Here is a 14,216-nt window from a genome sequence, read left to right on the forward strand (position 1 = left end):
TAATCTTTTTGTTTGGTTCTGTGCAGTGTTTCTTTTAAAACTGTTTGTTCTTATTGTTCCGCTAAACCTTTTTTAAAAATATGTAGTACTATTTATTTGCAATTTTTAATGTTAAAAATAATTGACTTACAAAAATATTTTTTTTTTTATGCAATATGGATGTTGTTGATAAATCTCACTAAGATCTTTTGAACGATGCATGCATGGTGCCGGTGCATGAATATTGGGATAGTTTTTTATAGGAAATTTGTCAAGAAAAAAGACAGTGGTGTACAAATTGTCTAGCACGAGCAAAGGAAATGATAAGATTCTGAAAAAAGACAGTGGATACAGGAGGGGTTTCTAGAGTTTGGAATGACGGTGATGGCCGGAGATCAAATTGAGACATGCAGCGACTTGTTTATTATTATATTTAGGCTCCGTTTTCTACTAATCTATTTTCTTAAACTACAACTTTTTTCTTTATTTAATTTTTTTTTTGCATTTATTAGTTTTCCTCCAAACTTTTATGTATTATTTGTTCGTCTTGACAAACAAAGCCAAGCTTGATTTCTACCCATTTTTTTGGAAAATATGCAAGAAAATGCCCAAATGTTATCTATTTGGACTTTTTCTGGGATATTTCCAAAAATACTCTTGTCAAAGATATAATTTTTTACTTTTTCGATTCCTCTGGTTGATACGAAATACATAAAAGTTTTGAGCAAAAACTAATAAACAAAACAAAAATTAATAAGAACAACACAAAAAAATTGTAGTCTACAACTTTTAGGTTATTGGAAATTAACACCCCTTCTGGACAACGTAAGTTTCAATATTTGAAATATTGGAAGGAGGATTCTGTTTTGGAAAGATGCTTGGTGTGGGGGAAATAATCCCAGTTAATTGTATTTCCATGGTTTTTAGAGCTTGTCAAAAATATTAGTCACTTTAAAAATCAGGTTGAATGGATATATCGAACACATCTATCTTTCAATGAAGTGTTACAAAAAAAATTTCCCTTCAACACCGATTTGTTTTGAAAACAAATCAAGCAATAATACAGTATTGCTATTTTTTTCTACATGAGCAATGTCCTCGTCGTGATAAATCAATTAACGTGTGACTACTGCTCCGATGAAATTAAGATTCATGAAGAACTCAAAAGAACCTTCAATCTCTTGAAGAGACGGGAGAGGATTCCATTCCTACGTATTAGGAAAACCATTTATGTTATCAGTTTGTTAGTAGCTTCTTGGATAGGTTCAATTCAAATGTATACTTATCTTGTATGTTGTTATGTTCTATCCTTGTAATCACAATATAAATAGAAGAACCTCTCTCACGTTCAAGTGTGAGAACCATCTTTATCAAACCAATCAGTTGATTTAACTTGGTATCAGAGCACCACTCAATCATCACTTCCGCTACCTCTTCTTCTTCTTCTACCTCTCAAACTGTTGGAGAAGTTACCGCTACCAACAAATCTTCCTTATTTCCAAATGGTCATCACTTTCTTTCCCTCAAACTTACTCACACAAATGAAGACACAAATCACTCCTTATCTCCGTGGACAACATTTGCTGGGCTATATATGCTGCCGGCACCAATTAATCCGTGTCCACCACGCACCATTTCGTCCAATGGTGCTGCTATTACAAATCCTGATTTCCAAATTTGGTTTGATCAAGATCAATTGCTAATGAGCCTCTTGATTTCCTCTCTGACGGAGGATGTTATTCCTCTTATTGTCGGTACCACGACATCTTGGGAAATCTGGACAACACTTGAGTCCGCCCTTGCTTCTCCGTTCAACACTCGAATACTCCAACTCCGCCCTTGCTTCTCCGACACTCGCAAATCATCCGTCACTTCCTTACTCCGAATTGCATGGCTTGCTTCTTAGTCACAAGCTCATGGACTCAATTGGCTTTGCCACTCTTTCGGTCTCCGATAGCACCAAAGCATTTCCCCAGCCTAATTTTGTGCAACGCAATGCCTCTTCTAATGGTGGCTATCGAGGACGTGGTCGCAATTATTGCGGTCGTAACCAAGGCTACTGCCCCAATGATTCTCGTGGTGATGCTTGTCACTTTTCCCATGAGTCTCGCAGTTATCACTCTACTGATTCCCACTAGCGGTGCCAAATTTGCAATGGTGCAAATCATATTGCCCTCTCATGCAACCAGCGCTACAACCATACCACGCCGCCTTCTGCTCACTTGGCTTCACACAATTTCGCTCCTGCCCCTTTTGCGGGTTGGTTCCCCGACACTAGTGCAACTCATCATGCTACACCAGACCTTAGAGCATCTCTATTGTACTAAGCAAATAAGTGTAGATAAGAAAATTTAACAACAATGCTCAAAAAATATCCCACATTGTAACAAGCAAAGTTTCAAATCTTTTAGCAAATAACCAAATTTCATCCATTCCATAATCAAACTTAACAACTTTTACAAATAACCAAAACTTAATAATCAAACTCAAAACTCAAAAACTCAAAAACACCCCACATTGGAATTGTTTCATTGAGACGAATAATTTGGTGTGATCGAGTGCGTGATTGGAACTCATTTGCGATTGGATAATTATGCATCGTGTATTGTGGAGGGTTTTTTTTTGGGGTTAGAGATGCAACTATGCAAAAATAACTTACGTGGAGGTAGAAGTTATTTTTTTGTTTTTTGTTTTATCGGCAAAAGAAAATTTTATTAAACTCGAAGAGAGTACATTGAGTAAAAGGGAAGGGAGAACCAGAAAGTTCAACCCAACCCTACAAAGATAAACAAAGACAAGGTAAATAAAAGGAAAAATACACCCAAATACTCCTAAATAATGAGACGTCTAGCCCCATCAAGATTTCTTTTAATATCTTCCACCGTATACAACTTGATATCAAATTTGGCTTTGATCCATAAAGTTGCCCTTGTTTTGGTTAGCTCTACCACTTGGTTACGATCCTCAGCTTTGTTGTTGAAGTTTGATTGTGGTCTAAATGGATAATTAAATGCTGACGTGACATATTTTGGTTATTGATTTTGATTATTACCATTGAGGATGCTCTTATGTCTCTTTCTCATCATGAGAATTACCTTGGCAGTGATCAGCTTCAAGTAGGGAATGGTAAGGGGTTACCCATCCATAAAATTGGTACCACCAGTACTCTTCAAACCCCAGCTTCTTCCTTTCGCTTATTTAATATTCTTCATGTTCCCTTACTTACTAAATCTCTTCTTTCGGTTTCTCAATTTACCAAGGATAACGGTGTTTTCTTTGAATTTCATCCCTCTTATTTTTTAATCAAGGATCAGGTCACCAAGAAAACGTTGTTTCGCGGGGAAACTGAATCTGGACTTTACAAGTTCTCCATCTCCACACCAATTACTCCATCCGCTCATATCTCTGAAAGGGTTGATTTTGTGTGCTCGTATCGTTGTCTCGGCCACCCTCATCATCGTGTTTTCCATCAAGTTCTTGTCCAAAATAAATTACCATGTTCGTCAAATAAACAGCAGTATATTTGTCATGCTTGTTAGTTGGGGACGTAGTGTCGTTTGTCATTACCTGTAACGCAGCCTGTTAGTAAAGCTCCACTAGATCTTATTTTTAGTGATGTTTGAGAGACCCACTCCTGTTTCTTCACTGAATGGACATCGTTCCTTTGTTCTTTTTCTTGATGTTTATTTCAAATATTTATGGTGTTTTCCAATTGTACTCAAATCTGATGTGTTCCAAGTTTTTTTTCATTTTCAAGCAATGGTTGAATACCAATTTTCAACCATTATCAACCAGGTAGAGACGGATTGGGGTGGGAAATTTCGCACTCTGCCAAAATTCTTTAAAAAATATGGCATTATTCATCCTCTCCCTTGTCCTCACACACATGAATAGAATGGGAAAATTGAGCGACGGAATCGTCATGTTGTTAAAATTGGGTTGGCTTTACTTGCTCATGCTTCTATGCCACAAAAATTTTGGTACTTCGCTTTTGAGACTGCGGTTTTTCTTATTAATTGTCTTCCCTCACTTGTCTCCAATGACCTCTCACTTTTTGAATGTCTCTTTAATAAGAAACCTGATTATAATTTTTTAAAGGTGTTTGGGTGCATATATATATATATATATATATATATATATATATATATATATATATATATATGTGTGTGTGTGTGTTACCCATTTTTGAGACCCTATAACAGCCACAAAATGTCATTTCGATCTGCTCCATGTATTTTTCTCGGTTATAGTCCTTCTCATCATGGGAATATATCGTTGCTATGATCGTAGCACTGGTCGTATATACATTGCTCGCCGTCATGTCCGCTTTGACGAGCATACCTTCCCATTTTCTGGTGATTCTATTCTTGGGTCCCCACTTGTGGTCCCACCCCCATGCTCTCCTTGGGGCATTGTCCAGCGCACAATCTCTTCCCCATCACAAAATTCAACCACGCGCCAAATACAGAATTCCCATACCACTCAACTTCCTCTTACTCCATCCCCCACTAGTACCATTTATGTTATCAGTTTGTTAGTAACTTCTTGGATAGGTTCAATTCAAGAAATTAACACAGACATATGTTTCATGCATACTATCATAATAGGAGCTTGAAGTACTTTCACATGGTACTCTAATTAGCAAGACAAAGAAGTTGCAACAAGAAGCAGAGGCAACTTTTTATTAAAATACAGACATATGTTTCATGCATATTACCATAATAGGAGCTTGAAGTACTTTCACATGGTACTTCAATTAGCAAGACAAAGGAGTTGCAACAAGAAGCAGAGGCAACTTTTTATGAACAACCAAACCAAAAGCTTCACTCTCATCCAACTCCACCCCATCAGGCAGTGCAAAATCAAACTTGTGCACAAGATTTGCAACCACCAGCTCATTGATCACGTCGGCAAATTGAATCCCTGGGCACCCCCTCCTCCCCGCTCCAAACGGAATAAACTCGAAATCGTGTCCTTTAAAATCAATCGAGCAGCCGTTCAAAAACCTTTCAGGCCTAAACTCCTCGGGCACATCCCACGACGCCGGATCCCGCATGATTGCCCAAGCGTTGACGAGCACGCGTGTCCCGGCCGCAATGTCGTAGCCCATTACTTGGACGTCTTTGGTTGACTCCCGGGGCAAGATAAGGGGACCAGGAGGGTGGAGGCGTAGAGTCTCTTTGATCACGGCTTTTAGGTAAGGCATCTGGTCTAGATCGTCCTCGGTTACAGCCTTGTTGGGTTGGGCTATAAGTCGAACTTCGGCTTGGAGTTTTTTCATGGCTTGAGGATGTTTTAAGAGCTCTGTCATTACCCATTCTATGGTTGCGGATGAAGTATCAGTTCCAGCAGCAAATATATCCTGCAAGACCAAAAAAATTACTACAATTTAGTAAATATTTTTATTTGTTTATTACGTTTTTGATAAGGATCGAGACAAATAAAGGATAGATAAGAATCTCTTTGACACCAAGTTAATTCTTACCCTTGTTCAGAAATCATTGAAAGTAATTGAATTATAAAATTACAAGGCTACTAAACAATTGGTCGATCAGTACAAAAATAAGATATTCTTGCTCAACATTACCCCAAGAGCATTGAATAATTTCTTGACTAGACAGTCGTAATTCATAAAGAACAGAGATTCAGGTCATACCAAAATAAGAGCTTTGATGCTATTTCTTTGAAGAGGAATCGCAACATTTTCCCTTTGAATCTCAAGCAAAACATCCACAAAATCCTGCCCTTCCTTTCTCTCTCTACCCTCATGCTCTTCCACCACACCCTCTAAAAATCCATCCAACTCCTTAGCAAGTCTCTCCACTCTCCCATACACCCCATTTACTCTATTCACCCACTTCAACCATGGTATAAAATCTCCAATATCAAAAACCCCCATTAACTCCACAACCTCCCCCAAAACCTCCTTAAACCCCCTCCTCGCCCCTCCTCCTCTACCCCCAACACCGTCGTATTTCCGCCCTAACGCCGCCCTACACACCACGTTCGCCGTCAACTCCACAATCAGTTTTCTCAAATTCACCACATTAGAACCAGAATCTGAAATCTTCTCGATCATAAGCGCCGTCTCTTCCTCCCTAACGTCGTGGAAGGATTGGACTCGCTTGTTGCTTAGTAGTTGGAGGACGAAGATGCTCTTCATCTGCCTCCAATACTCGCCATAAGGGCTGAAAATCACATCCAAATTCGCTCCGTAAAAGATTTTATTGCAAATGGTCGATTTGGGTCGGGTGGAGAAGATAAGGTCGTGGGTTTTCAAGATGTCACGGGCGGCGGCAGTGGAGGAGGCGACTAGGACAGGGGCGGCTGCGAAGTGGAGGAGCATTAAGGGGCCGTGGGCTTGGGAGAGGGAGTGGAGAGAGCGGTGGGGGAAGGGGCCCATTTGGTGGAGGTTTCCGATCAAAGGGAGCTTTCGGGGAGACGGGGGTGGGTTTTTGTGCGGTGGTCGGGCAGTGATGGAGAGCCATTTGAGAAGGAAAACTAGGAAGAGAAACAAGGGAAGGAGAGAGAAGATGAAGGGGTATAGAGAGAAATGCATGGCTCTGGTTGCAACAAATTTTGAAAATACGTATACGCTGTATGCATGTGTGGTGCGGGTTGCATGAATATTGGGACAGTTATTTATAGGAAATTTATAACCTCACTCCCTTTGTCCTTATTCAAGAAAAGTCAGAGCACAAGCAAATTTGTCAAAACTTAGGCCAAGAAAAGTCGGGTTGCATGAATATTGGAACAGTTTTTTACTTATTTTTTCCGCATTTCTTAGTTTTGTATCAAACTTTTGTGACTTATTGATTCGTCTTGACAAGAGAAATCGAAAAACTAAAAAATATTGATCGCAACTCATAATTTTTTTTCCAGAAAGATAAGAATAAGTAAAAAAAGCTGACTTATTGATTTATTTTTATTTTTATTCTAAAATTATGAGTTTTGATCATATTTTATTACTTTTCCGATTTCTCTCGACGAGACAAATCAATAAGTCACAAAAATTTAACGAAAAACAAATAAATGCAAAAAAAATTGAATAAAGACAAAAAAATATGTCACCTAACTTATTAATCCAAACACACGTACACACCCACTCAAAAAAAAAAATGATGATGGTTTCCAGTGAGAGGCCCACCTCCTCATTTTTTGCCTAATGACACTCCACTTTTTTGTTTTGTTTTCAAAAATATCAACAACAAAAAAATGATGCTCAAACGCCATTTAAAAGACAGAATCCAAACGGCCAGAAATTCTCTATCTTCTCCTTTGTTTCCTGTTGCCGTTTCAACCCAAAACCTATTCTCTCAACCAGGATAGCTATGTTCATCTACCAAAAATATCTCAGTCTTCCCATGGTTTTCAGTTTCCACCTCTAATTTGGTTAGACGATTTAAAATTTTTGTTTCATAGATTGAAAAGTGAACAAGAAAAGGAGTAACAACGGCCCTATTTTTAATTTGACAAGAACTGAAAGAAAAATGGAGGGTGTTGATTGAATGAAAATCATAACCTAGGTGGAAAAATAGAGGAAGAAAATTAAACAAACATTACAGAGAAGAATCATTAATTAATTTGTAGATGAGAAAAGTTGGTTTCAATTTCATCCGATGTCACGGAAGGAATCAGTGCTCACCTGGTCGAATCACTGAAGGCATAATCTTCTTTTCGAATGCCTATATTCATATCCGATCAGTCGGTATTTTCCACATAACATACTTTTCAAAACTCCTAATAATAAACTATAGCGCTTTTTTCAATATTTTGAAAATGAACTACACATAGCTTTTTGTTTTCACATCATCGTAGCATTGGCGGCCACAGTTTGGTTGAATGAGAAGCCGCGAACAGGGGAACTTTTAAGAGTTGTACCATATGGACTATGGTGGAGCCCTCCATATCTAATCATGACCCCCCCTAGCTTCTGTCATTTGCTATAGTACCCTTCGGGCGTGTTTGATTGCAGATTTCGTTTTGAGGGGATTCGTAATGACGTGGGATTAGGATTGGAATTGAAAATGAGGTGGGATTATTAATGAGAAGATGAATTATTTATTCATGTTTGTTTTGCACGGGATTAGGATTGGGATTCGGATTGAGAATGAGAAGGATTGTAAATAACATGTTTGTTTTGGTTAGGATTAGGATTGAGATTGGGATTGAAGTGTGTTTTTAAACATGTATTGCTCAATCCCATGGGAATGGGATTACTAGTAACACCTCCCCCATGGTATTGCTAATACCCCCATTTTGGGAGATTAACAATCCCATGGGACAACTAGTCCCCCCTCCAAAAACCTAACCAAACAAGGAATTAATAGCCCCATGGGATTATTAATCCAATCCTCCCCTCCCAAACCTCCTATCAAACACGCCCTTCGTTTCCATCTTTAATTGGTTCTGCTGTCGAGGTGGGCCTTTCCTAAAGGGGTGGTTTGGTTGTTTCAGAGCTTGGCTGTTGTTTGTCTGAGGTTTTGGAGTGCTTTTATGAGGCGTATCTTCTGCTGTCTTTTCGGCTATGGTTTTCTATGTTGTTTTCGGTTGTGCTGTTTGGCTTTTTTCATGCTGTTTCTTTTCTTCATCCAACCGTTGGTTAGATGTCCCGGCCCCTCCTCTTTGACCTGATGTACTCTATTGAGTTCTTCTTAATAAATATCTTCTGTCGATCAAAAAAAAAAAAAAAATCAAACCCTTTGCTACTGTAAGCTAGAATGACATTTCACGTATCACGTATGTTTTGGATCTTGGGTATACAAAAACTAAAATTATTTACACAAAATTCGTATGAGTCACCAAAACACAAGAATCATGAAATTTCACATCATTTTTTTTTCCCTTTGTTGTTTTCTATCTTCACAAACAATAACCAAATTAGCATCAATAGAACCAACATTTTCAAAATATCAAAACAATAACAAGCGGCATCCTGTGCAACGCACGGACAAGTGATTATATTTTAATTATCTGTTTCTAAAGATGTTGTTCTTTTCCCGTCCGCTTCTGGATTGGACCGTCTGATTTCTTGCGTCATGAACACTCGGGTACACGTACCGTCATCTCTCTCTAAATTATTATTATTGTGCAGTTTATCACATTTTCTTTTCTTTCCAGAACAAGATAAGAATCATCAAAATTATATAGAAAACTCTCAAAATGTGCCAGTATTACTATTATATCTAATATGTACTCATGAAAATAAAGAAAGGAATTTAAAAAGTAAAAAATCTTGAATTCTACCCTTTTTTTTTGGAAAATATGCAAGAAAAAGTCCAAATAGTCAAGAAAAATCTCAAATGTTGACTATTTGGACTTTTTCTGAGATATTTCCAAAAATACTCGCGTCAAAGACATAATTATTTATTTTTTCTGGACTTTACAATGTAACGAACATAGACACAAGAAGAGACAGCAAATGATCAAAAGCTTTGATAGTGCACATGCAAGAAATTCAAGACGATTCATCACAGACAACAGCAAAAAATATTGAAATTTCTTTGTTTGCAATTGATGACAAACGAATGTTGAGTTGATTTTAGTACAAGTTTTGATCGTCTGAGAAATTCTTGCAGAATTTGTTAGGGATCCTGACATGAAGAAGAACTCAATGATGAAATTTTTCAATCTTAAGTAGCCTCTGTTTGTAATCTTTTTGTTTGGTTCGATGCAGTGTTCCTCGTAAAACTGTTTGTTCTTATTGTTCCGCTAAGTTTTCTTAAAAAATAAGTAGTACTACTTATATGTAATATTTAATGTTAAAAATAATAGACTTACTAAAATAATTTTTTTATGCAATATGGATATTGTTGATAGATCTCGATGAGATCTTTTGAACGATGCATGTGTAGTGTCGTGCATGAATATTGGGACTGTTTTTTTATAGGAAATCTGTCAAGAAAAAAGACAGTGGTGTACAAATTTGTCAAGCACAAGCAAATCTGTCAAGCACGAGCAAAGGAAATAGTAAGATTCTGAATAAGACAGTGGGGTACATAATTTTCCATGAGAAAATTATAAAAAAGAGTAGAAAACCAAATGGGGAAATTTACTTCATTGACATATGGGCCAAGACGAGACGACCGAGCTGGAGAGAAAAAGCCTTTGTCAATTTACTTCATTGACATGGTAGTGACAATTTTGTAAATTTGCATGAATAAGAGACAAAAAAAAAAAGAGTATCATCAATGAATAAAAGGAGTGTGAAAATCATTTTCTATGCTAGCAAAACTTGACCGTGGTATAAAAAAGGTCATTGATAAAACATAATGCGAATTGTTCACATAACTATGAATATAAAATGAAGTTGATTTTATGTGGATATTTTGGTGCGGTCCAAGTGATCGCAGTCATCGGATGATGTTTTTAAGGGTCCAGATTTGTTTTAAATTTATGACCGGTAATAAACGATTAAGATCGATAATAAATTCAATAAATCTGAACCATTAATTTTTAAGATGAACAATTCAAATAGAACTGCTCGCCCTACTCTGCAGTTGACTGACCGCAGAGGATTCGTTGAGTAATGGTGAGGAGGTTAACCCTACAAACAAAAGGTGGGTCCTTTCAATTCTAATCATCACTCACACACGCACACACCCACATACACACCAAAAAAAAAAAAAAACAGTTGAATATTTACCCAAAAATACAATACAATACAAATAAATCTTCACTAGGAGAGAAAAAAGCCTTTTAAAAGTGAATGCTTGCGCCATCGAATGCTTCCACATGCAATTTCCTTGGCATAGAGTGTAATTGTCGTACTAGCTCTCAAAAGTACTCCTTCCTATTCCGATCCTTTCAAATTTGCCAGCTGAGAATGATTCAAAGTAGGATTTTTCCATGGCACGTTACAATTCAATACCAGAAATTTAGACAAAATCCAGTCAACAAAAGAGCATTCCAAGTAGATCCCTGACTTTGGCACATCCCCTGACCACCTGAAATTTAGACGAAATCCAGTCAACAAAAAAGCATTCCAAGTAGATCCCTGTCTTTGGCACATCCCCTGAACAGGTGGTCAATGTCTTGCGAAGAGGCATTAATTTAGAAGTGATGGCCCCCGACCTCGAGGCCCTGAATTCATTCATGTACCTATAGATATCCAAGTAGATTGATTTTTTTCGCATGGAGAAATTTTTGGGTGCCAAGCGGGCACCACGTGGTGCCCGAAGAGTGCATCTAGGCTGTTCATTTCGAATTTAGACGGCTCAGATTTGGAAAGAGAAAAAAGAGAGTGCTTGACGATTTCCTAATTCTAAATTAATGGGTTGTCCCAAGTGTAGATCGGAGACCGACGTAGTACAATATCAGGTAAGACCGGAGTCGAATCCACAAATACGGTGATGAGTGCTGACAAAAAACTCGGATTGTTATAATTTGAACTGGCTTTTAGGTAGTCACCCCTTGTCGTTTGATGCTGATATTAATTAAAACATAAGATCGAAATTGTTTGGTTCTTTTTTTTCAAATAATTAAAAGGAGGTACGGTCATAGAATTCTTAGCACTCGCACCCAGTCTGGATTAACCTGTTTCATTCAGTGTTCTTAAAAACGTTCGATTTTGGAGAGAAAAAGATACCCCGAGAGATGTGAACTTTTATGGTCACCGTTTACCCATGACAGAGGAGAATATGTTTTGGTCCCTCATTCCCTCATTCACATGGGCTCCGATAATGCCCGGGTTCGTCTAACGGATGTTGTTTACTAACCTAAAATTGTCTTTTCTTTATTGTTTGAAATAGGAGCAGTGTTTGAATTGGTCACGGTGTGCTAATCACCCTGCGACCCTATCTGTACGACTACTTACTCATTATTAAATAAGAAATGAAAGAAACCCTAATTTGAATCATACTTCTATTTCGCAAGATGGAAATAAATAAACAAGAAATATCAACTAATTAAAAACTAACGAATAACTTTTGTAAAGAACAAAAATTAAAAATGAGTTATCGAAATGCAAGTAATTAAACAAAACTTCCAATAAAATTTGAAGGAAAAAGAAATTCCGAAGAAAAGTCTCGGCAGCCTCCTCCTTCTGTTTTTCCGTGGTTCTCCTCCCTGTTGCAGTCTTCTTTTCTAAAATATATATAATAACTCTAATCTTCTACTGCCGTCAAAATCGTGGGCCAGGCCTAAATTTTTTACTTAGTCCAAGACTAGTCAAAATAAGATGTAATGAATACTAGGCCTTTGACCCATCATAAAAACATGTATGACTTCCATTCTTCTGCTACCAATTATGCCTTTATGATCACATGCACAGTTGGAACATTTTTAAGCCCAATTTTTGTAGCTCTAGCCATGACTTGAAATGTATTCCAATTTATTTTTCAAAATACCTACAACACAAAAATCAAGCATTAAAACACTAAGTAATAAAATAAATAGATTTAGCAATGATAAATTAAGGGGCGCTTATGCGAACATTTACGCGCCTATCAGAAAGAAAGAGGAGAGAGAGTCTTTCAATCTGGACCGTCCAACATCCTTTTGGACGGTCAAGATACGCTGCTCGAAGACCATGTGAGTACGACCTCGTAATAGCCACCCGACACCTAAAATTTTCTCAAAAAGAAAAGAATCTCGTAGATATCAAGGAGTCAGATGGGACCATATATGCATAGCACGACTATACTTGCCTCAGTTTGCTTGCTTTTTGTTACACAATAAATCAACTCTAAATGCTGCCTCCCAAAAGTTTTACGTTCGAAATCTTTCAGGAGCTACCATGTAATTCATTTTGGGTCAGTTTATACGGTATTTTGCTCTAATTTTATTTAGGCTTCCTACAAGTGTCCTGTAAAATGTCTAGAACAAGATGTGGAAGTATTAGCTCATGTGATGGAGTGTCGTGTGGGATCTCTCCCATTAAATTACCTTGGGCTCCCACTTGATGCTAATCTTAGAAAAATTTAAACTTGGCAACCTGCGGTAGATAGGACGGAGAAAAGATTGACAATGTGGAAGAGGAGATTTATCTCCTCTGGTGGTAAGTTGACACTTATCAACTCTAATACAATCGATCTGCATATAAATAGATAAATTTTTATGTTAACAATTGACCAAACTTTTTACCAATTTCTTGTTTCATGAACACTCGGGTACACGTACCCTCATCTCTCTCTAAATTATTATTATTGTGCAATTTATAACATTTTCTTTTCTTTCCGGAACAAGATAAGAATCATCAAAATTATACAGAAAACTCTCAAAATGTGCCAGTATTACTATTATATCCAATATGTACTCATGAAAATACAGATACATGTTTCACACATATTACTTCCTCCATCTCAATTAATTTAAATGCTTCCTATGGGAGACCGTATAACTGTAACCTCAAAAATAAAGTGCTTTTGAAATTAATTTTTAACTTTGTTTTGCACCATTCAAAAGAGCTCAATGAATACTTTCAAACGGTAAAAAAAAGTTCCAAAAAAGATTATAAAAAATATGATTTTTTCAAAAGTCAAAATGACACTACTTTACACAGGAAGCATTTAAAATAGATGAAGGGAGTGCAATAATAGGAGCTTTAAGTACGTTCACATGGTACTCCAATTAGCAAGACCAAGGAGTTGCCACAAGAAGCAAAGGCAACTTTTTGTGAACAGTGATACCAGCAATGTCACGCCCCGCCCCGCAAACGGCACCCAGAATGGGCCCGAGTCAGCGCGGCCACGTGGTATTCCACACAAAAGACCACACCACACTCTACAACCAATCAGAATACAACTTAGCGGAAGACTTCTCACTTAAAATACAACCAAGTCAACACCAAAACCTCAACTCACAAGTTATAATAAATATCCCTCTCTCCAATTAATTACATAACATGTAGGTTAACTTCTAGACGAATCAGCTACACAACAATCTAACCAAAGACATCACCCAACACGAGTCTCAGTACTCTCCAAGGCGTTGACCAGTAGTGGACCCACTCTAAGCCACCTGCTATCTGGCAGTCCAAAAAGGAAAACCAGAGTGTGTGAGATATAGAAATGCTCAATAAAATGTCACAATACCCAAAAGAATATCAATAAGAATATTCACCACCAACGTAACTGCAATACCCATATGAGTACATTAGTTATAACCACCACATCCGCCAAACATAGCAATATTATCCAATAAACAACCACATAGTAATAACTGAATCAACGACAGCATGAATATAAATCACACAAGCATGCAGTGACACGTCTGCCACATTCCCATGTACCTAAGGC

At 37.5% G+C, this 14,216-nt stretch overlaps 2 protein-coding genes across 3 annotated transcripts in view; both read right to left on the reverse strand.

Annotated features, from left to right (window-relative positions):
- Window positions 1-14,216, reverse strand: part of LOC131310701 (cytochrome P450 736A117-like) — a 45,745-nt gene that overhangs the window by 23,393 nt on the left and 8,136 nt on the right. The gene's annotated exons all lie outside the window — the stretch shown is intronic.
- The window catches only part of LOC131310693 (cytochrome P450 736A117-like), a 32,624-nt gene continuing 22,988 nt past the window's right edge, over window positions 4,581-14,216 (reverse strand). Inside the window, exons 1-2 of one of the 2 annotated variants that reach the window (XM_058337857.1) lie at window positions 5,636-6,611; window positions 4,581-5,341 (exon numbers count right to left, since the gene is read on the reverse strand). In XM_058337857.1, coding sequence (XP_058193840.1) covers window positions 4,736-5,341; window positions 5,636-6,538 — 1,509 coding nt within the window. In that variant the 5' untranslated portion in view covers window positions 6,539-6,611 and the 3' untranslated portion in view covers window positions 4,581-4,735. Of the gene's footprint in view, window positions 5,342-5,635; window positions 6,612-14,216 lie in introns of those variants that run through there. The other variant, XM_058337856.1, reaches the window with a different exon arrangement.

The sequence above is a fragment of the Rhododendron vialii genome, chromosome 12a, assembly GCF_030253575.1.
Source record: "Rhododendron vialii isolate Sample 1 chromosome 12a, ASM3025357v1".
NCBI lineage: Eukaryota > Viridiplantae > Streptophyta > Magnoliopsida > Ericales > Ericaceae > Rhododendron > Rhododendron vialii.